At 39.2% G+C, this 27,250-nt stretch overlaps 1 protein-coding gene across 6 annotated transcripts in view; it reads right to left on the reverse strand.

Annotated features, from left to right (window-relative positions):
• Positions 1-2,798: 2,798 nt before the first annotated feature.
• cadps2 (Ca++-dependent secretion activator 2) overlaps positions 2,799-27,250 on the reverse strand; it is a 218,898-nt gene continuing 194,446 nt past the window's right edge. For all 6 annotated transcript variants that reach the window (XM_088079645.1, XM_088079646.1, XM_088079644.1 and 3 more), the window contains 3 exons: positions 19,851-19,958; positions 8,704-8,808; positions 2,799-8,027 (listed from right to left, as the gene is read on the reverse strand). In XM_088079645.1, the coding sequence (XP_087935771.1) occupies positions 7,857-8,027; positions 8,704-8,808; positions 19,851-19,958 (384 nt within the window). In that variant the 3' untranslated portion in view covers positions 2,799-7,856. The remainder of the gene's footprint in view (positions 8,028-8,703; positions 8,809-19,850; positions 19,959-27,250) is intronic.

The raw sequence follows: 27,250 nt of genomic DNA on the forward strand, positions 1-27,250 counted from the left end.
TTGTATTTTATTATAGCAAATATATATATATATATATATATATATATATATATATATATATATATATATATATATATATATATATATATATATATATAATGAATTACTATTTAATTTAGTTTTATTTTATTATCTGCAACAAAACCAGTGATTATGTGCCTTTTTGTTGTCTAAAAGTTGAGATCGTGAAGCTTTTTTTCCTGTTTCCATAATATTTTTCTCCTGTCGGATCTGAGTGCAAATTATTAGTTTATATCTATTAATATGATCTTTGAAAAAATCGATATATTTATGTTCTAGTTTTACTGACTTCTGAAATAGATTAAAAACACAGTTTGACCGCAGACTGAACGTCAATACGCTGAAAATAATTACGAACAAGTCTTGCTGTTTACATTATTAAAATGGAAATGGGAAATTTTAGTTTACTTTAAAATTGTTTATTTTTCTTTTCGTTGGAAGTCAGTTTTAACGCTGTAGAAACCGTAACCCCCTTAAGTATATTCAGGCCATATTATTATTAATGTAATTATCATCATCATCATTAATAATAATAATAATAATAATAATGATAATAATAATAATAATAATAATAATAATAATAATAATAATAACAATGTGTCTTCGGTCTCGTGTTTGGGTGTCAGTCTGCAGCAGCAGGATTCACACTTTTCTTTTGCAAGAAAAAGGTTTGATGCTCATTTTAATGAGGAGAGAAAAGAAACTGCAGCTGATGGACGGCAGCCAGCAGACACTTAGCAAAGGGGAGAGAAGCCCTTAGAAACGTTCTTAAACCTACGAAATTAAGGTGAAATGAAGAATAAGTGCTTTAAAGTTTAGGCTTGGGCTTGCTGCCGGGACAGGAGCCGCTGCTTTAAAGGATGGAAACAGTTGATGTCAATGTCGAGGCCTGAATGATTTCAGGAATAAGTGGCCGCTTCTAAAATCATTAAATAAAGTGATGTTGGCTTAAGTGTACTTGCACAACTTCCCTGAAACCGTTTATACTGAGAAGAGAAAATAAAGTGAAAGCATTTAAAAAACAGTTTTAAGTGATGATTGTCTCATAGTTAACAGCACAATCATTATGAATATATGCAATATGTTTTAAGGGGCTTTACTGTCATGATTATTGTTGTTTTTTTGGCCATGCATGCATTTTACTAAGTGTATTTTACGTTTTATGTCGATGGTTTTCTGGAGCTTCAGCAGGTTTTCTCTCTTGTAGTGAAGCTGTTGTTTGTTTGTTTTTTTGCACAGGGAACTGTGGCACTGAAACAGGAAAAGGAAATACAAAAACTACAAAAGATAAAGTCTGAAGAACACTATTGCCTAAAATATTATCACACTAGCAGTGACCCTTTGAAATCTGAGCGAATTGGTTTGATGTCTTTCAAAAAAATGAAAAGAAGGCAACAAGCAACTTAACAAGACATTTACCAAAATTTTGCAAATATTTGTTTTAAGAAGTGTATTTATTTAATATATTTATATTTTTTGTGACATAATTAAAAAAATATATATTATTATAATTATAAATATAGTTTTCTGGACATTTTTTTCTCAATTTTATGAAATATTTTCTAATAATCTCTCCCTTTGTTTTAAAAGAACATTCTAGGTAATTCTCTTGTCCCTGTCAATTAATTTCTTGCCAGTTTGGTCGTTGCCTTATACTCCATATGTTTTCAAAAGAAATCAAACCAATTTTCTCAACTTTCAAAGGATCAAATAACTTTTGAAAGGCGTCTGAATGCAGCATGATGTCGATGCAAGTTTCAAAGGGTTAACATTTCCCTTCATTGGAAGTGAGGGAAAGCAGACCAGAGGTTCACCAAGTTAAATTGCACCTCACTGTTTGTTAATATAATCTTTTTGTATAATTGTACGGAAGCCCTACGATGCCATGCATTCACACATTTTTTTTTCCTCCGTTGTATTTCCCGAAATAACCGGATCATTTTCTTCAGATCTCGAGATAACGAAACTGTGTTTTTCCGAGATAACGACAAGCTGTTTGATTTACGCTTTTAAGCTTTCTATTCTAAAATATTTTTTTTGAGTAAATGTTACGACACAAATGTTAACGTTACACTGGACTCTGGACTCCTGCATGAAAGTCGGTTGTTTGTAGGATCATTCACGCTCCTCATATTATGTAATTACCCAAAGTGTTCTCACTCTGAACCTCATAGGTTACTGTGCCGAGGACACGTGGAGGGTCATAAGTTGACGTGGAAGGGTAATTCCCCGACCATCACCATGCGACGACTTTGGAGTGAGACTGTGGTTGCAACAGCAGACACAGAAGGAAATCTGGAGCGTAAAATGTCGACGCAGAAGTCGACTGCAAGGCGGCAACATGTGACGATTTGGGATGAGAATGTGTTGTCGAAAGTCCGGTGTTTGTTTGACCCGTCCACCGCCCCTCCTGTTCTCTATCAACTCTCACGCTGCAGTAATTGCTGACAGCGCTACAAACTGCTGCCTGGTTTGTATCATATTTCCCTAAAAAGCGTCTTTGTGCATCCATGTTGCCGACATACTCAGACAAAACGGCGGTATTGGATGACTTTGCTTGTTGCCTGCTGTCTCTAAAAGTGATCGTGTGTATTATTGTGCTGCAACAGTTGCCTCTGTGCATCTGTTTCACTCACAAATACAATACACAACTTCCTTTCATGTAAACGCCCCCCCCAAAAAAACAAAACCAAAAAAAAAAAAACCCAACCCAGAATCCAGAATCTTTTGTTTGATTTGGATTAGAAACTCTGGAAAAAAAGTGAAAACACAAGTGCTTTAAAAACACTTTTAATAGTGACACTCAGATAAGACACCTGAACAAAGCAGGTGCACAGAAAGACAATATAAATATACTTCATATAGTTTTTTGTCCTTTAGTTTTTGGCCTTTGAACTGCACTGACACAAACTGGACCGGACGGTTAAAACAAACGGCGGGTTGTAGCACACAGTCGATCGGAGGCCTACACTGAATTTACAGGGTTTCTTTTTTCTCAACGACGACACGCAAACATACGGTAGTGACGCAGCGATCGGCGGCGACGGGACGCTCGGTCCGTCCGCTCACAGCTGCTCAGGTTAAACACATCAATCAGGTTAAAAACAGACTCTCCTAAATTTGTTCCTGTTTAAAAAAAAGTCCAGACTTTTCCAGTTTGTTGGCACGTTGCTAAGACTTTGATCGATGTTGGATATGATGCACATCAGGCGGTACGACCATATCACTCTACAGCTCAATATTATTATTCACAACAAGTAAATATCACAATGAACAGAGATAACAGCAACTACATCCACATGTAGTCGTGATTCTGAACAATCACTCCCCCAGTCTCAGAGGTTAAACGAGACCTCCACGTGGTCTACGTGATTCTGTAGACCTGTGCGGATCAATGTCCTGTTTCACTGAAATCTGTATCAGTGATTTTTGTTTTACAGCGGAGGAGAAATATTTCATTTTTTGCATCTTTTACCACCTGAGGCCACCAGACTTTTTTCAGCTACAGAAGGTTAAACACTGTAAATCTGACAAATCATTTTACTTTAAAAAAGATAAGAAAAAATTGCTTTGAAAAACGCAATAAAGTATAACTTTTAGTCTAAGGTTTTGTTTCTTTATATCTAATTGTACAACAATTCTAGTTGTTTGTTTATTATTTATTATTCTAAAAATCCACAACAAGAGTTGTGTCTGTATTAGTTATGTAAACGCAATAATTATTTTCACACCACATTTCTATATTTACCAATAATTTCTATGTTTGTATATATTTGCTAACAATTTGTGCAAACTGATCCCTCTCAATAAAATACATTCACATCTAACTGTTAACTTAAAATTTGGTTGTATTTACTGATTTTTATAAAGTTGTTGCAACTTAAGAAAAGACGTGAAATTAACTTTTTGTTTGTTTGTTTTAACAACTTCAGTTAACTAAGTTTACTGAGCTATAAATTTGTAATCTACTGGTTGCAAATTAGTCAGTCATTTTTGTATTTTCTTAAATATGTAAACAAAACAGAACTTCAACTTCATCATTAGCAAATTCCTCTTCATCATGAGCAGGTTAACCCTTTGAAACCTGCATGGGTCGACATGAGTTCACTTGTGCTTAGAAGCCTTTCACAAGTAGCATATGAAAGTGTTCGAACCATTAACAAACCGGTTTTATTTATTTCAGAAACACTGGAAAAGAGGCAAAAATGTCCCCAAAATTTTTAAGATAGAACTGGATTTATTTCTTTTTTTAAGCTGGGGAAAAACATCCATTCAATTATATTCTTAATTATAATAATTATGAATTTTAAATAATGTTACAGAATTATAATTATTTCTTAAGGGTTTTTCAGGTCATGATGTTTTTTTGTTTGTTTTTTACTTTCATTGTTACTTTACTTTTTGCTCTAAGTTTTTTTTTTTTTTTTCTTTGTTTTTACCAATTTTTAGATAATATTCTTCTTCTTCTTTTATACATAACTTTTCTGTGTGCTATTTTTCAGGTAATATTCTTGCACTTTTTATTACTAGTTTTGCGCTATTTTGAGTCATTTTTTCTTAAGTTGCTCAATGCCTTCTTTCCATGTTTTGAAGTCAAGTCAGCTTGCACAGGTTTCAAAGCGTTAAGTTAGATTAACTTGATTTATTAAAGTTGCTAAAACTGAGTAACAAAACAAAGTAATTTTGCTTGTCATTTTTAAGTTACAACAATTTTCTGAAAAAAGCAACAAAATTATAAGTAGACTTAACAAGTAGATATAAACTAAACATAATTTAAGATACATATATTTATTTAATTTTTTTTCAATTAGTTTCCTTTTTTTTAAAAGTAAGATCAACTTATCAGATTTCACAGTGTACAGCAGTGCAGCAACGGTACATCAGCTTGGAGTTGTAAGAGTTCAGCGTCAAACATGAAGCTTTTAAGTAAGTATTAAAAAGTACTTTCTATCTTTGTTCTGAAAGCTCAATCCTGCCACACTAAACCTCGATCGACCGTTCAGCAAAACAGCTTTACATTCCTCGACAAAAATGTATAATTTATTGGGATATCTGTGCACTGCAGCTCCAGTTAGGAGAGAAAGTGGAAAGTTTGGTTAGTTTGTAACAACTCCGGTCTAATTTACACAAATTTGACCAACAACTTCGAGCCACAAGTTACTGGACGTCCGACGGATAAAGAGTCAGACAAGAAACAGGTTGGAAATAAACCAAGAGATCAGACAAAGGATAAATATTGTCCACTGTAAACATCCATCATGGTTTAAATTTGACCTTTTGTTCCGAGCGTAGGAGGTGTTATTTCCAACATTTCAGGTGTGCTCACTTTTAGTTTGATCATTAAATAAAGTGTTTTAGATAATCCGAATAAATCACCTGACTGCTCACGTTTCTGGACTTTTTGTTTTCTATCTCAGTTGATAACTTGGTGAGTAAAATGTTAATATTACTAATGAAAATAATAGAACATCTACAACCCAAACTCATGAATCCATAATAATCCGTAAAAGTTTGGGCAACTAAAAGTTTACATTAAAGTCACGATAATTGTTTGATCTGTGAAGCAAATATACAAGAGTGACGAAGAGTGCATATATATATATATATATATATATATATATATATATATATATATATATATATATATATATATAAAAGCAACTGCTCTTGTTTTCTGGATTATCATGATTATTATCTTTGAATTCTGAAAAAAAGGTGTTTCACTGAATTAATGTGATAATCTTGTAAATTTCTGTCTGTTCTTAAATTTTAAAAAAAGTATTTTGTTAATTCAGAAAAATGGGTTACATTTTTTTCCCCATGAAAACTTTTCTCATAATTCTAAAATAATAATCTTGTTAATTCAGAAACAACACGGCAGAATTTTATTTTCGGGTGAATAATAACAGTTCAACGTGCTACACGCATATTTACCACCCCGACTTACTTTCTACCTCGCTACATAAAAGACGCACTGGCACAAAAAACTTTGGTGTGGACGTAAGCTGTGTACGGCAGATTTGCTGAACATAAACTTTAGGAAATTTAAAGGTGCAGGCGCGGATCAAAATCTGTGGCGGGAGAATAAAGCAGTACTGCAATTTTTGGGGTTTGTCCCGTGATGCCATTGGGCCCAACAAGACTTTTTCCCATAAACTTAGATTATTGAACAAAATGTTTTTAAATCAGTGGATACATTTTTTGAAGCGTCACAACCAAAGACTGTAGATAAAGATGGATGCTTAAGTGAAGCTAAAATATCACAGACGCGGACGCTGACATCGTGTGCTGGTGAAGTCATTTGGAGCTGGAATTTGCACTGTGGTGATATCCACAGTGGGGAAGTTTCCACCAAAATACCCGTCTGACCAATCACGAGCAGCTCCTTTGATCTTAAGCACACTGATTGGCTGTCACAGCTGTCAATTGTGGTGGACAATCCCCTTTTTTGTAGAATTAAATAACTACTTAAAATATTAACAAACACGAACAAACATCGGGGTGACGAGAACTACCTTCAGTGACAGAAACCATCTTTGGGAAAAATGTATTTGGCGTGTACTTTCAGTTTTTAGTTTGGCTGATGTCCCATTCACTAACATGGAGGGGCGGGCTTTACACCAGGGGGCGGTACAGATTGAAAAGCTTAATTTTGGGTGAACTATTATGTTGTCCATCTTTATACACAGCCTATGGTCACAACCCCGTGAAATGATTCGTTTATTTAATCAATTTGGTCTGCCGACATTTGGAAGACAAGTTAGCAGAGCGCTAAACCCGGAGTCAGCTGCTCGGCTGGCGGAGGTTGGTGGTTTGGTCGTGCTAAGCGGCCGTTAGTGTCTAACGCTCCTTCTCCATGGACCCAATGATGCAGAAGCAGCACTGATCATCTGGGAAATTTTAGATGTGGCATTTGAGCCATTTTATCTTCATATGCTGCTGCAAATGCTGGATCACGGCTTCTTAACACATCCATGATGCAGAATCTGTCGCTTTTTACACTACGTGACCCGACTCTCTCCTTTTCTGCGGTCATTTGACGGAGGACAGCCTGCAGTGCACAAGTCATCACAGTCCTCTAGCTCACGCTTTCATGGTTATATAAGAATTATAGTGCACGACTTTTTTGGGTCTTAAGTACGAAGAGTGATTGAGAACAACCAGAATTGATTATTCAAAATAAAACGGTAACATAGTAACATTCAAAGACACAACCGTGATTATCCTTGATAAAACAGTCAGAAAGAACCTTACAATTCCAAGCTTCCTGTCAAATAAAAATAAATCTCTATGTGATTTTGCTGCCGCTGCTGTCTGTTAAAAACGCCGCCGTCAAGGTCGCTCATACTCGGGATGGTTCAGAGCTGCCGGAGCCTTTTTTTATTACAATTAGCTACAACTGTGGGTGAGAAACAAAAACAGAAAGGAGCTGCGCTGGCGACATCGCTGAGCTCTACTGTACAAAGTGACATCAATCAGAGTATGGCTGCGCGCGGAGGAGGGCGGGGCTTCCTGTCCTGCAGGTGAGAGAGAGATGGAGGACGAGGTCTGTCTCTGCAGAGCGTCCGTCAGACGCCTCTCCTCGACTTCCTATTTGTCGTACATTCTCACCCGTTTTTACACAGCGGCGTCAGGGCAATGAGCGTGTGATAGGTTGGGTAAAACGGCGAGGGAGACGGGGGGGTGTGGGGGTCACTACCTGAGCGCTCATCCTCACCTGATCAGGACCTCCATGACATGTTTCACGTCTAAACCGCGCTGTGATGGAAGGCCCTGATCTGTCGGAGAGCGTGACGATCAGGTAGTAACGGGGTGCGTGAAGGTTTGATGTGCGCTCAATCGTCCTCCTCATCGCTGTCTCTCATGCTGATGCCCTGCAGGCCGTCGCCCGACTTGACGGCGGCGGTGGCTTCCTCCACCGTAAGCCGGTTGTAGATGGTCTCGTAGCTCTTATTGTTCAGCGTGACGTCCAGGACGCCCTGCAGCCTGAAGTCGCGGTAGGTCTTCTGTTGAGGGTGGAGGGGTGGAAGGGTGGAGGTATGGTAAATGGAGGAGGGAGGGGAAAAACAGAGAGCGTCTTAGGAATGCGGCGAGCGGGAGGAGGCAGCTGCCGTTTGAAAGGACAAAAGCGGGAAGATTGAGGCTCAAGGCCGAGCCGAGTCTTTTATGTGTCGGGCCGAGGAGGCAGACTGAGGCGTCTGAGGGATTTGTACCTTCAGTCAGAAGCGGTTATAATTCCTTGTGTCGCTGCTTTCAAGTTAAACTCGCACGTCTCTGCACATTAGCAAACTACGAAAAGACAAAAGCGGCGAGCAGCACAGTTGAGCATCTTTTCTCTTTCGTGTCTTGCCGCCTCTTCACGCGGCTGCTGCTTTCAAGGACACTTGTGGTTTGATTTGTCTTTTTTTTTCTTCTTCTTCACCTCAAAAGTCAGTTCTGACTGTTTTTACATGAATACGCCACAATTTAAAATGTTTTTTTTAAATTCAGTGAAGCCAAACTGAGGCTCATTCACTGCCGCTGTTTTCTAACCGTAAAGAAAAAGAGACTTTGAGTTTGGCAGGTAACACTACGCCGTCGGCTCTGAATGACAAACATCGTTCTTTTTTGGGGGGAAATCTCAAAACTAAATTTTCATTTTTTCCATTTTGGTTTCTCATAAATTATTTCAGATTTTCCTACCTTCACAATCTTGATGAGCGTCTTCAGCTGGTACATGTGGAGCTGCAGGTCCAGTCTGTCTGTCAGCCAAACACACACCGCCTTCATGGAGCCGGTGTACCATTGCTGCAAGAAACAAACACACATTTTTGTGATCACAGTTTTCTGTAGCCTGAAATCACCACATTGATTCAGAAATATGCTTTTCCTCTGATTCCCAGGTGAGTTTTCCTGTGCAATGACGGATTATCACCAACATTTCAGTGACCTACACTCTCGGTTTTTACCTCTGAATGTTTGAAAAAAAAAAAGAGTTAGTTTCCTTGTCTGATTGTTTGACAGTGCTTAGGCACAACAACCACCCGGTTATATTTTGGAAAAGTTCAAGTTTTGTCTTAAATTACCTGTTTTTGGAGACACTGCCCCAACTGAGAATGCAGCAATGTCTTGGTTAAAAGCAAATACCTTTCGTGGCGCTATCGCTGCTGGAAAAACGCAGACGAGTCGCTGGTAAAACACCCACGTTCTGTGACTCAAAAGCAACTGAAAACACAGCAAAATCACCAAATCACAGCCACTTCTCACGGTACTATCCCCGCAGGAAGAGCAGCTATGTCTCAGTAAAAACCACAGCAGTTTGTGACGCTATTCAAGCAGGAAACGCAGTGATGTCTCGCAGGAAAAACTGCTTTTTTTGCTGCATGATCCCAGCATGAAATGCAGTGATGTGTCGGTACAGCAAACGGTCTTCGTGGCCCTGTCTCTGGTTGAAAAACAGCCACGTGTCACGAAGAATCACCCATGCCTGGTGGTTAAATAGCTGCCAGAGATGCAGCGATTACTCGCTAAAACACATAAAGTTTTCTTTGCTGGTCTTGATCAGCGGTCTGCAGCTCGGCGGGCGTCTCACACCACCCACTGTCCCTTCCACCTTTACAGGACATGTATACTGTCATTTTAGAGACATTGATATGATACGTATAAAACACGCAAATGTGATGTATTTGTAGCGCGCAGAAACCAATACGCTCTCATCCCTGACAGTGAACTTCTGATCACTTATAACATTTTAGCTAACCGTCAGCGGCTTCTGTCCAGGATGCCGACATAGTTACCATGATGTCAACAAATGCACGATTGGATGAAGCAGCACGATCCTCATGTTTAACAACGGCACGTGACAACCAACGCAGAACGTCACAATGGTTAAGATTAGGCAACAAAGTCACGGATGTTTATTTTTAGGAAAAAAAGGCACATGGTAAGGTTTAGAAAAAAACACACATCCACACGGGAAGCAAACTCTGAGCTTTAACCTGACTCTGTCCCTCAGCGTTTCATGCACACGTGAGCGCTCCCGTCAGGCCGTGTTCTCAAGCGCCGCCGCCTGCTGCTGTTTGACAGTTTACCGGTGTATGATAACAGCATCACTGCTTCTGTTCGAGTGCGTTTATCTCACGCCGTGCAGCCGCGTCCCAGCTGGACACGGGAGGTGTCTTTGGCGTCAAGCTCGCGAGCAATGACAGAGCGTTGCTATTTGACGAGGTCGATGTGAAAATGGGCTGAAAGAACCCTGCAATGCCAACATTGTGTTCTGGCGGCTGAGCTGCACATTTTGCAGATGTGAATTATCTGCCGAGCTCATAAACTGTTACTCAAAAGCACTCGTGTTTGTACAGAGAAGTTTTTTTCTCCTTTTCACTTTCATACATCTTTTGAACATGAGAGGAAATGCAGCCAAAAACACCCAAACTTTGTTTTCAACTCTCCTGAATGCTCCGGAGGAAACACACAAAAATTTACTATATATTTTGGGTTTCACAATCAGCTAAAACCTTGAGTTTAACAAAGTTAACCTTTGAAGTGCAGCATTAGAAGGGACAAAGCGCAGCCCTGAATGAGTCATACATGTGTGGCGCCGTATAACAGACTTTCTAGTATGGAGGATGTGACCTGAGACCACCAGAGCAGATCCTGTACAGGAATCAGCTGAAAGCGGCTTCATTCATCGTCCTGAATGCATCCTCAAGCTGATTTTGAAGTCAGAAAACAAAGTGTAAACATCCCCGAGGCGCGTTTTTAAACCCAGCGCTGCTGCTTTCTTTTCACAGGTTGAAATATCCTTGAAAAGAACATAAATAAAAACAACATTATGTTAATGGCTGCTCCCTGAACAAGGACGGTTTATGGTTGTCACTCCTATGTGTTCGCCCTGTGAAGGAGTTCAGAAGATCGCCGCTTGCATGCTCACAGCTTTAGAAACGGCCTCGCTTCAATCACGCCGCCGACACTACAACGCGAGGTCAAAGGATGCGTGGCATCAAAAGGGCAAAACTCAAAGAGGGTGAAACATTTACTTATTCAAAAGGTACCAATTTACCGCAAAACTCCTGAATGCCGCACGTCAAGGGAAGAGTTCACGGCTCCGCTTTGACCTTCAAAGATGGAAAAAAAATCAGGTTCCGTCTTTGTAATTTTCATTAAGCGCTCTTCCTTCACACCTACTGCCACCAGGCCATAGCTGCAGGGAAATCAAACGCACCTTTTCTCACCCGAAGAGCGATCCTCACTTACAGCGGCATTCAGCACGCTGCTGGTAAAATGCACACATCGGGTGGCTTTATTCAGTTACCAGTCAAACAAGAATGCTCAGGGAAATTGCTCTGACACAGTAATGACCCGCAATATTCAGATGTGCTTCAAGAGCCACCGGCAGACTTAATTTCACGCTGACAAGAACTGTAATTACCTTCCAATTTAAGAGAGAAAAACAGTCCAAAGGTTATTTCATGCACTTGACAAAAGCCAAAACACATCCGTGATCACTCGTTGGTCACGCAAATATTTGATGCCATCTATTGTGGGAGCGACCTCTGACCCCCTTCACACTGGCTCTTAATTATGTCAAAGTAATGAGGCAGTTTTTTCCATTCAGAACAAGTCGCTGCAAGGAAATGTGCGTGTTGATTTTCAAATAAAGATTCAGTTTTAATCACAGGTCCTGCTTTTCTTTACTCTTATGTTCAGAGAGACGAAGCACACGTTTGCTCTTTGAAGAAGTCTGAGATCCGAGAGTCATGACACACTCTCACAAAGTCAGCGTCTTTTCAGAAACTTTTTAATTTAACGTTCAGTATTTTATTTCGTCATTCTAATTTGGTTGCTTTAGTTCTTTTCATGAATTGTGTGTCGTTTATATTTACAGAAAGCTCTTATTGATACCAGAATCATATCAAAATTGATTTTCTTTAGCTACCAAACTGCCAGAAATCTGTTGGCATTTTGCCTTTCGGCGAAATATCCAGATACACAGATGGACCCGTCTGTCCGTACTCTGCACTCATTTTGTCTGTATTTGTGCACATTTTCTGAAAGCTAACGGATGCAAACGAAACGGAGCATCGGAGATCGTGGGGAGCCGGTGTAGCGAAGTTCAGGTGAGATACGACAGGAAGAGACGAAGAAGCCGTTTAAAAAGTGGCGAAACTGAACAAATCAGTGATACAGCGAAAAAATTGAGGCATAAGAATCATAAACAAAACTGCTTACAGAGAACCAAGACTCCTCATCAAACCCAAAACACTTCAATTAAAGATCTTCAAAATGGTTCAAATCACATACAGAGCTAAAAATCATCTGCCGAATAATGTTCAAAAGTTATTTCACAGTTTGTGTTTCTTCGTTCTGTGAAGTGTGTGTGTGTGTGCGTGTGTGTGTGCGTGTGTCTGTGTGTGTGTGTGTGTGTGCGTGCATTTGTTTTTCCGTTCTTGTATTTGTCTTAATTCTTGTTTGATTAGATCAAAGTGGTGAATATTGGGGCAGAAATTGGGATTTTAAAATGATTTTTTCTTTATAAAAATTAAAAAAAAGGGGGTTAGGACTTGGTAAGTATTCACTCCCTCTGAATCCTTTTCAGACATAAAATTCTCACGTTTCTTTACTGAATATGTCCGATGGGCATTCTCTTCTGGTTTTCTTGCTTATATTTTATTTTGTTCTATTTTATTTGGCATGTGCAAAATAAAGATCTAACTAACTATTATTGTCACATCCACATACTGTAATATGTGCATGTAACATTTTTATTTTATTTTTATAATGTTTATTTTTACAGGTAATTTCATTGAGACACAATGTGTCATTTTCAAGAACAACCTGTAACATTTATTCTGTTATAAATTACATTTATCATTAATTATATTTCTATTACTATTGTTGTATGTTACATTATTGTTGCTGTGCATCTCTCTCTTTTATCCCATGTTTAATTTTGTCACCTACTGTCATTTTATTGTTTAAAACATCTATAGCACGTCTGTCCGTCCTGGACGGGGATCCCTCCTCAGTCGCTCTTCCTGAGGTTTCTCCTCTTTTTTTTCTTCTTTAAGCATTTTTTGGGATGTTTTTCCTCAGTCGCTGTGAGGGTCTGAGGACAGAGGGATGTCGTATTCTGTAAAGCTCTCTGAGGTTAATCGATTTGCGATTATAGACTCATTTGACTCAGGTATCATATTGCTGCGCCAGGTGCCGTGCAACGTGTATTATCTTTTTTAATTCTCTAATGTGTGCGAGTATGTAGAAAACTCAGGAGGACAGATTAAGCCACTCCGGCTTCAATATTGTCCTTTTTTCTCGTCCGCCCTCCCTCCTTCATCATTTCCTCCTCCTCTTTCCCTCCACATTAAATATATTTTTACGCTGGAATTCAAGTCGTATGCTAATCAGCTCGCTGGCGGTCGCCTCGCGCTCTCAGTTAACAGATGCTCGAGGATGTTCAAATTACTGGATGATATTTGCTGCTCCTGGGGTGATTTCTTCCTCCTCCCTCTCCTCATCCGCTCAATGAGACATTTATTTGAGTCTCTGGGAGGCGAGTCTTCTCAGAGCGGCTAATCAGCTGCCTGACGGTCGCCTCGCGAGCCGCGTTAACTGTTGTGGAAATTGAGTACGAAGACGCTCCTTAATTGAGCTGATTAGAGGACGAGAGTGAAAACAGATGGAGGGAATATGTGAGGGGGGACAGGGGTGGGGGTCTGCACGGCATTGTGGGTCTGCATTAGTCCTGTCAGAAACCGTTTCCACATGATGAATGGAGGGTGGTTCCCTCATGGTGTCACAGTAATGATGTCATTTAAACGTTTGGCACATATTCCGGTTTTGGGCTCAAAAAATCAAAATAATTTCAACTGTTAAGTCTTAAGATCTTATTTTAAGTCCCAGAATAAAGTCAGAAAATCAAATTTTCTGTGAAAAAATCCAAGCAAAGTGAGATTTTTGCATTTTTAGAATGTGTCATTTTCTTTGTTGTTGAGATCGGCATCGTTCGGTCTGGTTTCAGGTTCCTGACTTTCACTTCGAGAGAATATAAATAAAACTGCAACTTAAAAATGATGCACTGGACAAAACTGAAAATGTAATTTTTCCAAGGGAACAAAAGGTTTTCGTCCATGAGCTCCTAAAATTGTGACTCCACTACAGAAGTGGTAGGAAACCTGCGGCTCCAGACGGCTCTTTAACTCATTGCTTTGTGGATTGCTGTTTTGAAGCCTTAAGTTCGGCACCATCTTGTTTTTTTTGAGTGTTTTTTGGAAACAGATTCATCTCTGGCTGCGTTTTTTCTGCGCCTGCTTCCACCTCATGTAAGGGGACGTAACGACGTATGTTTCTCCGCTTCCAGAAGATGGTGTAGATGTGGACTAAAAAATTTTTTTTTTATCTGTTGCTTGATTAAGAACATTTCACGGATTTTAGGATGTTTCTAGAATGTCGGGATGTTTCTTTGATTTAAGGATATTTCTTGGATTTTAGGATGTTTTTAGATTTTTAGGATGTTTCTTCAGTTTAAGGATGTGTCTCGATTTTAGCATGTTTCCAGGACTAACACACATTCCTTTTTTTGATTTGATGCTGTTTAGACCCATGAGTAATGTCAATAAGCTAACCTGGACATAATCGACTGTGTTACCTTCATTATACGGCTCAGGTATGTTTTGCGTCTCCAGATATTTTCTTTTTTTGTTATGATTTTGAAAAAAAAAAATCCTGAATCAAACCAAACAATGTCAAGAAAAAGCGTAATAATTTCAAACAATTTTATCATAAAGAATACCGGAGGGATTTCTCGGATTTTAGGACATTCCTTGAATTTTAGGATTTTTCTAGGATTTTAGGAAGTTTCCTGAATTTTTGGATGTTTCTAGGTTTTAGGGATGTTTCTACGAGTTAGGATGTTTCTCAGATTTTAGGACTTTTGCAGGACTTTTGGACATTTGTTGGATTTTAGCATGTTTTTAAGGACTTACACATATTTCTAGGATTTAATGCTTGTAATGTTTTCTAAAAAAAACCCCAACAAACTGTGAAAAGAAAAAGTGCCATAATTGCAAATATTTATCATGAAGAATACTGGGAGGGTGAGGGTAAATGACTTCTCTTTAAGAGATTCTTATTTTACAGCGTCCTCGTCAGCTCCTTCATCAAGGTGATTTGGCTGCTAATGTGAAGAGGATGGAGCTGTGTGTGTGTGTGTGTGTGTGTGTGTGTGTGTGAGGGCATGCATTACACTCCTCATCCACACAAAGGCGCTCCCCGGTGAGCGCTTGTACACAAATAAGCGGACAGGCACATGTGAGCATGCACACGCAGGGAAAAAAAAAAATGAGTTTACAGCTGCGTGCTGACGCCCCACGTGTTCGCCCGCTAACAGCCTCTTTCTTCTTCTGTACATCCGTGTGTGTTCGCAAACCTTGCGCTGAAAGAAAAGGCGCCTTAAATGAATTTGACTTTGACTCGCTCAGACGCACGTAAACAAAACAATTGCATACCCATAATGCTCCTGGTGGGAGGCCTGCTGTATGAGCACACGCTTTACTTTCTTTGTTACACACAAACTGTGTGTGTGCGTGTGTGTGTGTGTGTCTGTGTGTGATATGTTGAAGGGCTGAGCGGAGACACTTCGAGGCCCCGCCGTCACCTCCTCCTCAGTGCATGACTGGGCGCTTCTGAGCTCCATTAGACTCACTCTCCTCACCCCCCCCACACACACACACACACACACACACACACACACACACACTCTTTCAGCACACACACACACACACACACACACACACACACACACACACACACACACTCGAGCCTCAGCCACAATACTCTGAACCCTCAGAGGAGGCGGCGGGTGGCAGAAATCCATCGCTCGGCTTCGTGCTGCTAATGTGTACGAAGGTCTAAGCTGCCATGTCTGCTGCATTGGCTCACGGCGGCGAGCTGAGGCGTGTTTGGCAACTCTGCGCTAAAATATTCTTATAAATCTGAATCCTGGCAGGGGGCGGTCAGTGGAGAAAACGGGCAGCGTGGGACGGAGGGATGGATACACGGATGGACAGGTGGAGGTGTGGAGGAGAGTTTGCGGCTCCTGCGGAGCGAGCCGGCAGCTCTCGGTGTTTCCTAAGTGATAAACAGGTCAACAGAAGCAGTCGGTGTTTGCAGCCTCAGAGCGACCTGCTGCTGCTCTGAAACTGGAGAATCAAACCTCCCCAACAGTACACACACCTGACTGTGAGCTCCATTTGTGAGGGTCTTTATCAGCCGAGTGGGCTTTCATGCATTTACTGCGGGTCTTATGAAAAGATCTAGTGCAATAAAACCTTATTGTGAGAATATAGTGCTGAGTGCGTTTCTATCCACTGGTTTTTGTGCATATTTCCAATTGGTGCATGAAAAATCTGAGTGGAAACATATTTTTATGATCTACTGAGCTAAGGTTGCTGTATGGATAAAAAAAGAGACAAAGTGCAACAAAAACAGAATTAATCACAACATTAACCAGTGACCATCAACCATATTTTTAGGATGTAAGAAGTTTTGTTGTCCTTCTGGGCAACAATAAAAACATGGGGCTGTAACATGTGCTCTCCGTGGACGAGGACCTCCTCTCTATGTAAATATATATACAACTCATTCTAAGGTAACAAAACGCAGCAATTGCTATTGTCAGGTGATTATACACTTAATAAAACACTTAAATTCTACACTGGACCTTTAAATGATTCATTACTTACACAAACACACAAATGCCTGTAAGAAAATCATGAACACTGATTATTTTTCTTTTCTTCTTAAAGCAATAGTTTAACCACAAACAATATAAACTGTATATAGTGCTCAGCTACTTCAACTCTCCATTATTCCAGAAAAGATTTTCTATTGAATGATGTTAAAAACTGCAGGTCCACTGCAACTCTCAGCTCTTTAAAATCAAGGCTGGAGACTTTTCTGTTTGCTCTTATACCTTTCTTACGCTGTCACTTTTTTATAGGTGCCTTTTTCCGTTAGCCTGTTTTTCTCTTCCTTTCTTTTGACTTTTAATGACTGTTTTTAAACTGTATTTAAATGTCATTTTATAAAGTGTTTCTTTGTCTCGATGCTTCTAATGTTTTATGTAAAGCACACTGAATTACTGCCCCATTGCTGCTGCCTTGGTATTTTTGGCAGTTAAACAGCTGGACAGGACTGAACTATTTTGCATTTAGTAAATCTGTAGAAGAAATGGATGCATTTGGATCTGTGGTCTGGCAAACGGAGACAAATATCGTTGCTACGTGTAAACAAAAGTGTATCAAATGTCATCTGGACCTCGTGTTTATGGGAGAGCTGCGTGTTAATGGGACCATCGTGTCTCAAACTGCTTCTAATCACCTGCTACTTTTGAGCTTTATTTTGAAGCAAATTCCCATGATATGATCCCTCACCTGCTTCGCATTTGTGTTGTTTTAATGGGAACACGAGAATAGAGCTGGGTCAAATTCAGGTTTTGCCGTTCCAGTCTGGTGTATGAACTTAAACTGGTTTGATTGATGCAAACCGGCTATACTGGCATTTGTTATTGTGTCATATTCTGGCAGTTTGAAAAGTAGTAGTATCCAACTCAAACTGCATTAATAATAAGCAATATGAATGCAAGATGGAGTCGTACAGGTTGTGTGTAATTTACAGCAGAGCTCGGCAAGATGACAGAGATTAAATTTTAGCAGAGGGGGGAACGCTGTGCACGGTGTGTTTGTTAACTTTTTGGGGTGATGAGAGGAGACATGATATAATTATTCTATTAAAAAGACTAAAACTGCACCAATATGACAACATTTCAGATTCAAGCCTGATAAAAGAGCTGTCCTTACTGGCTGCAGCCGCTGCTATGAGCTGAACTTTCATCGGATCCTGTGTTACTATTTATATCTGATGCTCGCTTTGAAAGTGCTGCAGTGGATGACGACAAGATGATTCATTAAGTCGAAATGAGGAATTATTTAAACAAAACTTTATTTCACTACAAAACCTGAAGGAGTTTGTTGGGAAGCTGAAAGTTCCTGCTGAGTTAAATGTCCATCGCTAAAAACAAACTAGGCTAACATTACTAGGCCAACTTTCTTGTATGAACTTTACAGTTAACATCACAATATCAATTTTCTGCTTTAAAAAGTAAAATTCCAAACGTAGGAAGACAACAAGTAGGCTACTCATCTTTAAAGTGTTAACATCTTCGGTCTGATCTCAAGTGCACAGCTGATAGCTACTTTGTTAACATGAAGTAACAAACAAACATATTTAGAGGGTTCTGTGTGGACCGAGAGCCTAGATGTTACATGATGCGACATAATAGTTGGATGTTTATCTTTAAGTTAAGTGTTACACCTGGTGAAATTCGGTAAACAGGTCTGGTGTTTGGTTTAATATGAAACAAAAATTTCACATCAGCCCAACCCTACACATGACCAAACTGCTAGCTGCTACAATAATTTAAGGGTAAACTGGAGCTATGAAGGATCACACAAAGAATTGCTAAACTAGTCAAATATGATGAAGTATGGCATCGTTTTTATGCATCATAGACGTATCTTACCTGTTTATATTCTGCGCACAGCTGTGTGAAATAAACAATCAGAGGTAGAGAGTAAACTCATATCTGTGGATTGGAGAGAATTCATGAATGCTTTTCCTAAATCTACAGGGGAGGAAACGCTTTGACAAGCAGGAAATCGAGTGCAGAGGGGGAAGAGGACGACCGCTGGGCGCCGTGGTGAAGACAGACGACATAACAGAGATAGAGGAGGATGTGTTGGGGAAACAGTGAAAATTGACAGATGGAAGGAAAGGCTTGGTTTGCATCCTAAAGATCTGAGAGCTGTTTGCAGAAAACATTGTTTGTGAGCAGTAAGTGTGGAGAGGTGCTTATCCATTTTAAAGACGTGGAAATATCAGAGAAACTACGGGTCCTATTTAAACTACGGATCCTATTTATGTCAAGGGCTCATAATCTGGGAGTAAAGTATGAAACAAGGGCCAGCAGGGTTGTATTTTGTCCCTTATTAATTAAAGGTGCGTTTTAGGCATAACCTGAATCCAACCATCAGAAGCCATCAATTTTAACTTTTATACCGAATGGCGTGGCAGAATAATAGTGTGACACTCCGGCCGGGGCGGAGAATGAGAACGGAGCAGACATTCGGAGACACCGGCAGAGACACCGGCAGAGACACCGGCAGACAATGAGAGCTGAGCGGACACTGGTGTCAAACGTAAGTGTGTGAGGAGTTGGGAGTGAGGATGTGTGATGTTTTTGTTGGGTCATTTTTGAAGTTAAGAAGAAATTACAGTGATTTTTTTACTTTGCAATTTTTTTGAAATATCATCTTATTATCTTATCATCTCTCTTTAATAAAAAAAAATCTACATATATACATATACATATATTTGTCAACACTTTTTGGTGTTTTCTTTTTTACTCATTTTTCAGGTAAATTTCTGGTCACTTTTTACTAATTTCTTCAATTTTTGGGCCATTTTTTTGTTAAGTTGCTCAAACCCCTCTACGTATTTCTTTGATAAGATTATATATATGCTATATATATATATATATATATATATATATATATACTTTATTTATTTTACTTATGTGCACATCCGATAGTTTCCTGAGCAATGAGGGAATATTAACAGCATTTTAGGTTTTACCTCCAAATCAAGAGTTTAGATTAGCTGGTTAAACTGGTTTGTTTCTAACGTCGTTATTGACTCACAGATCTGTTATTGACTTTATTACTATGATGCCCTGCTAGAAGTGGACTCCAAAAAGAAGCTGATAAACTTTTAAAACAGGGGACAGCACTCACGTCAAACACCTTCTCGATGGACAGCTCATCGTTGATGCGGTCTCGGAGGATGTCCTGGTTCTGCCGTATGAAGGTGATGTAGGTGTCGGCCAGATCCATCCCCGGTTTCTGCAGGAGAGAGGACACACACACGGGCGTGAAAACGACTGAAGGTGGATGCTGAATGTGGAGAACTATTTCAGACATTCACAACAAGCAGTTTGTTGAGCCTGGTGTTGAAAACGTAAACATGGCTGGCATTCACGGTGCACATCTCACTCGATTCATGCTGTTCATCACATCATATCGCTCTGCAGTGAAGCAAACCAGCAGATTAGCTTCACAGAATGAACTCCGCACACATACAGAACAGTGAAGCTTGAAATATAAAGCAGCAGCTTTTCATCACAGTGAAATGGACGAGACCCTCGAATAATAATGTCAACAGGAAAAACAAACAATAAACACAAATATGAAGTCCTGGCATCACTTCCGCTAGCTTCTGTAGATCTACAGAGTCTCGCACTGAGGGTTTTTTTCCATCTGTCTCTCTCAAGTGAGACATACATCCATGTCTGTGGAAACACGGGTACGTCACACACATTTTCGGCCCCCCGGCAGCACAGAAGATCAGCACAGTTTCAAGGCGGGCACACGAGATTCGTGTCAACAATTCCGTGTCTGACCCGTCTTTTGCTGGGATATAACATTAAGTAATGGCCTGTTAGACATTTGTGTGAAATTTTGTCGTAATTACTGTATCGATTCCTAAGTTATAGCCAAAAACAATTTATGTGAGGTCACAGTGACCTTGACCTTTTACTATCAAAATCAAATCAATTCATTGTTGAGTGCAAGTGGGCGTTTGTGCCAAATTTGAAAAAATTCTTTCAAAGTGTTCTTGAGAAATCACCTTCCTAAGAATGAGATTCACAGTATCACAGTGACCTTGACCTTTGACCACAAATTTTGAAACAGTTTATTGTTGAGTCTAAGTGGGCATTTGTGCTAAACTTGAAGAAATTCCCTAAAAAGTGATCATGGACTTGGTCACAATGACCTTTGATCAACAAACTCCAATCAGTACATCCTTGACTAAAATTGGATGCTTGTGCCAAATTTGGCAATAATGTGTGTCAGGGGAGTGAGATGGATGCAAAGTCACACTGACCTTGACCTTTGACCACCAAAATTAAATCAGTTCAATAATTGAATTCAATTGGACGTTTGTGCCAAATCTGAAGAAATTCCATTTAAGATGTTCTTGAGAAATCACTTTCATGAGAAAGAAATGAAGGCAAGGTCACACTGACCTTGACCTTTGACCAGCAACATCTAAGCAGTTTATCACTGAGTCCAAGTGAAATTTGTGCCAGCCTTGAAGAAATGTACCTTAGGTGTTCTTGAGATCATGTTAATGAGAATTAGACAAATTCAAGGTCACAGTGACCATTGCCTTTCACCACAAAAAACTACTTGATTCATCATTAAATCACGGTGAACGTTTGTGCCAAGTTTGAAAAAACTCCCTCAAGGTGTTCTTGAAACATTGTGTTCATGAGACAGACAAGGTCACAGTGAGCTTCAGTTTTGACCTATGACCACTAAAATCTAATCATTTGGTAGTTATTTCCAAGTGGATTTTTTGTGCCAAATTGGAGAAACTTCCTCAAGGTGTTCTTGAGATATTGCCTTCACAAGAATGAAAATAAAAAAAAGACACACTGACCTTGGCCTTTGATCATCGGTTAATTGTTGAGTCCAAATGGACATTTGTGTCAAATTTGGGGAAAAAAACCCCACCTCTCTCAAGGTGTGCTTAGGATATTGCGTTTTTGAAAGTGAGACAAAGTCACATTCACAGTCAATCAGTTCTGACCTATGACCACCAAAATCGAATCAGTTCATTGTAGTGTCCAAGTGAACGTTTCTGCCAAATTTGAGGAAAAATTTGGCTAAAATGTGGAGAGTGTACGGCATTCAACATGTCCCACAACTAAACCGCGGGGCTAACGTCCTTTCTGCCGCAGATGGGACAACTGTCCCAAACAAAATTAACTTGCTTCAGTAAAACATTAAACACCACCAGTGTCTCGATCCTGATGTTATATTTCAGTCAGACGCTTGATAAATGTGATCAATGCATATTTCAAAGTGCAGTTAAGATTGAATAAAAGTAAAGCCTTCCCTTAAAACCTGAGGGCACTTATACAATTTCTTCTTGTGCCTAAAAGGATATTTAACAAAAACATTGTGTTCTTAGTTGTGGTGTACTTCAGGTGTGTAGTAGTGTGTAAGTTGACACCCGTATTACACAACAAAAGCAGCGCAAGAAGCAATCAAGGCGCAGCAGTGAAAAAATATCCTGCTTTTCTAAACCACAAAGTAATTTTGTTTCTGTTGAGTTTCACCACTGTAAGTATTTAAAGGTCAAGAAAACAGCTCATTGTGTTTTTGTAAAGTTTGAACATGTAATTTCTTGAGTTTTGCACACAGTGCTGATCAAATTCTGAAGAGAACAAAACATGACTTCAGGATATTATTGTGGCTCCACTGACCTGCAACAACAATTACACAGGCAATTTTATCTCTCATCTCAGTTTATCTTATTTACTTTTAAAGTTCACGCTCTGGGTCAAGTTCAGCTTTTTGTCTAATTCCTGTTTCATTTCAGATGAAAAGGATCGTTTCTTAACCAAGAGTTTATATTTGTATGAAGTCTCAGTGGGGAATGTTTTGCTAAATAACTACAAATAAGCAATTAAAACTAATTATTATAACATTTATTCAAATGTTGCCTTGAAGTCATTTACTGGCCCTTTTTGAACAACTATTATTGTTTTTGATTATTTTTTCTCAGATGTGAAACTATCACTACACCGGCATCCTCAGCAGTCACACTATCGACCAGCTGGATTCAATAAAGTTTGATTTTAGTTTATTACTGAACTGAGAAATGTGGATAAACTTCAGGTTTTATCAACACAATAGGCAAGTTTCCATTAAACCTGAAACTGCGCAAATTTAAATTGCAAATATAAAATATGCATAATGGAAACACGTGAATTTCGAAAAAACTCATTTATCGCAAAAAAGTTTTGAGTTTTGACGCTTGCATGAGTTGGTATTTCAGGTGATTTGGAAAAAAAGGAGCTACAAGAGTTGTTATTGCATCCCATAACTCTGAAAGTTGAGCGGATCATCTGAAGTTTTGAATCCATAATTTCTCTGTGAAATCGTGGACTATCAGCTCCCAGAAATCCCTCATACGTGGCCGCTCACACGTATACGGGGCTCGCCTTTCATTATTACTCTCATCCCAGCTGGCAATTTTTGGTTCTAAAAACATTTAAAGAGCAGTACAGCGTGACCACTGAATGTTTTAGTAATGTTTCCTTTTTTTCTTGCCAGAACGTTTTTCCTAAAGTTCAGGCAACATTCTCTATAAACATCAAAAATTGGGAATTGTTTGTTTTTTTAGATAATAAATTGCATTTTCATCTAGAAAAGGTCCGTAATCTCAGTCCTAAAAAACATTTTCTGAATGTTGCTTTGAAAATGTTCTTTTTTTTTGTTCTCATGTAACATTGTCAGAATGTTTAATTTTTAAAAATTATAAGAAAATTTTTTGAAAAAAATTAGATCTGTCACCTCTAAACATCACCAAAACATCCTCAGAATGTTGCAGTTATATCATTAGGTCTTACTAAATTTTTTTTATTTTTAAAAAAAAAAAACATAATTGCAACTTGTAGGTAACGTTAGCCAATGTTGTGGGAACGTTCCCTGCTCGCTGGGATGTTTCTTGAAATTTTATCACCAGAGGAGAGAAGAACATCACTCACTAAAAATGCAGGCATCTCAAAATTGTGTTACATCATTTCAAAAATATCATTTAAGTTTTGTGCACACCTGTAAAGGAATCCCTCCTTGTGTTATCGTTGACATTGGTGAAAACGTTCAATATGATAAAAAACAAAGTATAATTTGAGGTAACGCTTTCTGTAAATTCCAAAATCAAGAGAATAAAATATTTCATCCTTCCCACTTAGTGAGACAGAGAGACAGCTGCAGGACTGCTAGTTTATCCTTTTTTTAGGAAATGTAGTCTGCTGGACAGCAGTAGAGTTTCACGACTTTTCTACGATAGAGAAGCACTTTTCATCAGAAATACCTGTGTGGGTTTTGGACTGAACGTGGACTGAACTGAAGCAGACCGCGAAAGGATCCCAACCGGTGGCATGTGCCGAGCGGCCAGTCAGACCAGATGGAGAAAGGAAATGAAAAACACCGGACAAAGAGAGGGGAGGAGAGCCGGCATCAGGGCAAGGCCGACCCGACTTGGCCGCACAGCTTCTGCTCTACCAAGACTTATGTGTTATTCTATTGCGTGTTCTAGGCTTTTTGATGTTTTTGATAAATGTCATTTTGTAAATATTGCTACATTGATTATAAATCATTACATTCTTACTGTTTTTTGATATGTTTTGTAAAGATTGTCAAAAAATGTTATTAAACACTGAAAAAAAGTAAAAGAAAAATGATCTTATACCACATATATTATCGCTGTTGTCTTTTATTGCATTTAATCCTTTATTTTCTATTATATATATATATTTTTCAAGTACTTAACCTGCCTTTTTTGTTGTGATCTGCCTTTTTTCATTTACTTCTGTTACTCTACTTGCTTCATTCTTGTTGATCTTTTGTATGTGCTTCTTGTTCTGGTCTGTTCTGGATCTTTCTCTGTTTGACATGTTTACTGGTGTTTATTCTTTTTAATTCCCTGAGTTCATGCCTTTGGATGTCAAAGCACTTTGTAAACAACTGTTTTTAAAGTGTTACTATAAAAGTTATTATTATCTTTATAATTAGCCATATGACTTGTGCGTTTATCACACCTGTGAATACTGAAGAAATACTGAAGAGGCTACAGGCCAAACACGTTGCTCACGCTCATTAAAGTCACGGTAAAGTTCTTCTGTGTGCTGTGGTTTGTTTTTCTCAATAAAATATGTATATTTAGCACAAAATAAAAAATGTGAGGAAATAATTTACTGAAAAGTATTTTCTCCACCGGCACTTGATTGACAATGCACATGTTTTGTGTGTGTTTTGTTAAGGATAACACCAGTTTACACTCCGTCAAAGCAGGGTACAAATGTTCAACTGCTGCTTCCTCTGCGTGTCGGGAGTAATGAGAAGCTGTTACACCGGAGGAAACATTAACTGCTGTGGAAGCAGCGGTGTGTTGGGCTGGGAGAGGCCAGAGGCAGGAGAAGTGGGTAAAGCCCTGTTCATTCACACTCCCTGTTGTCAGGGGAGATTACAACTGTAATGCTTATTGTAATTGCTTTGACATCTTTCACACCCGTTTTCTCTGAGCTGGCATGCGTCTCCAGCCCCTGGGGGTGGGGGGGGGGTTGTTGTTCTGCTACAGCGCTGCTGAGCGTGGCGCGTCAGGTCCCCCGTGGAAAACCAAAGGAAATGGAGCCTCCAGAAACGGAGAAACCTTTTGGCTTCACTTTAAGGCAAAAGGCAGGCTGGAGACTGATTATGAATCTGGGGATTTTGACCTTTTGCTTTTTAAAGACAACACAAAAGAAACACAAAGTGTCACATGCTAATGTTGGAGAGGAATGAAGAACTGGACTGACAACACTGTCACCTCGGCCGCAAACAGCATCAAGTGCCCAAATTTTGGTTCTACAAGCAAAGAGTCAGCTGTTGGGAGGAGTACCAGCTCTGAAACTCAAACGCCATTTCACCGCGACAGATGCGACGCCTTGTGATTTTTAGGTCTTGTCTTTGGTACGCAGAAGGTGCATTTTGTCATTTAACAACGTCTGCGGCGTTTCGTACCCACACAGACAGTCACTGCAGTCAATCTGACATAATAAATTGATCCATGGATTAGCTGACTGTAAAATAATCTGCAACTATTTTAATGATCAGTTTAATCATTTTCATCTACTCTCTTCTGCAGGATTTTTGTTTTAGCACCATTATCCCTTAGAGACTGTTTGGCTTCTTCTGTTTTTTATTCAAGTTTGGCTGTGTTCATGCATATGGCATACATTTTGGCAAGATTGTGTATTTTTGTTTAATCTTAGAAGTTACAATAAGTCTTTTTAACTTTTTTTGCCCTTTCTTATGATCAGTTTGTTTTGGTTTTTTACTTTTCTTTTTGTTGCTTCTTTTCTGTTAATGCCTCGCTAATTCTTTTGCAATTTTTCTGCGAAATTGCTCATTGTCTCGTTCTTCTCATGCCTTTGAAAGGAATCAAGCCAATTTGCCCAGGTTTGAAAGGGTTAAGTGCAAACGCACCATTGAAACCTGTTCAAATTGCAATTTTTTGATCCCACAACCGTCAAAGCATAAAAACATGAATTGTATTTTTTCTGGGTAAAATTCTGGGCTTTCGCCTTGGAATTTGTCCTTTTTACTATTTTCCACCTGATGACGTCGTTTTCTATTTTATATATTCCATATTTGGCATATGGAGAAAACACATGCTATTTCCACTCGGTGCACTGTCACAATCAGTGTTGCTGCTAATCATTGACAATAATTTGACTTTTTCTCACGTCATGTAAATAAACTGGACGTGACCTGGAAGTATCTGCTGCAACAGATCAGAGACAACATGACAAGTGTTGTAACACACCCGCTGAGACGCACGTGGTTCGCTCTCGTCAAGATTTCTGATCGTCATTCGACGATCATCCTCGATCTGAGTCTTGCTCCAAAAGGATTATGGGGATTCTGACAGGCCTGTCAGTCAGTGTAGCTGACCCCTCCTCTCTGTGGCTGCACACACTCACACCACCCCTCCTTTTCCTCCACACACACTCCAGATCCCCTCGCAGCCATGTGACCCCACTTTAACCCCTGGTATCTGCAGGTTTTCTTGTCGGGCGGTCCGTCTGAATTACAGCTGAGCGTCTTTGACTGATCTCAGTCTGTCAGTTGCTGTTCAAGGCCTCTGAAGCAGCTGCTGGGACTGTTTTTATCAGCAAACATTTGACTTTCAGCTGCGATCAGAGAGCTTCAGTTTTCCTCTGCTTAACCCTCAGGGCCCGCTTGAACGTTACGCACACTCATACCGCTCTGCGCACAAAATGCACTTTTCAAAATCAAGCTTAAAAGGAATATCATATATTAATACGATTTTCTACTTTCATTGAGCTAATTTTTAACCAACATCAGTCCTAATAATAAATATCAAATATTATTTTTTAACACTTTAAATGCAAGGTTTTTGTCATGACGCTACTATGTTTTTAGGTGGAAAAAACATGCAAAAAATGAATTATTTTCTACATGCAATATATATATATATATATATATATATATATATATATATATATATATATATATATTTGATGACAGCCTGGGATATGTCAACGATTTGCAGCAAC

The sequence above is a fragment of the Plectropomus leopardus genome, chromosome 7, assembly GCF_026936395.1.
Source record: "Plectropomus leopardus strain MGB_pleo_1.0 chromosome 7, ASM2693639v1, whole genome shotgun sequence".
Taxonomy (NCBI): Eukaryota; Metazoa; Chordata; class Actinopteri; order Perciformes; family Serranidae; genus Plectropomus; species Plectropomus leopardus.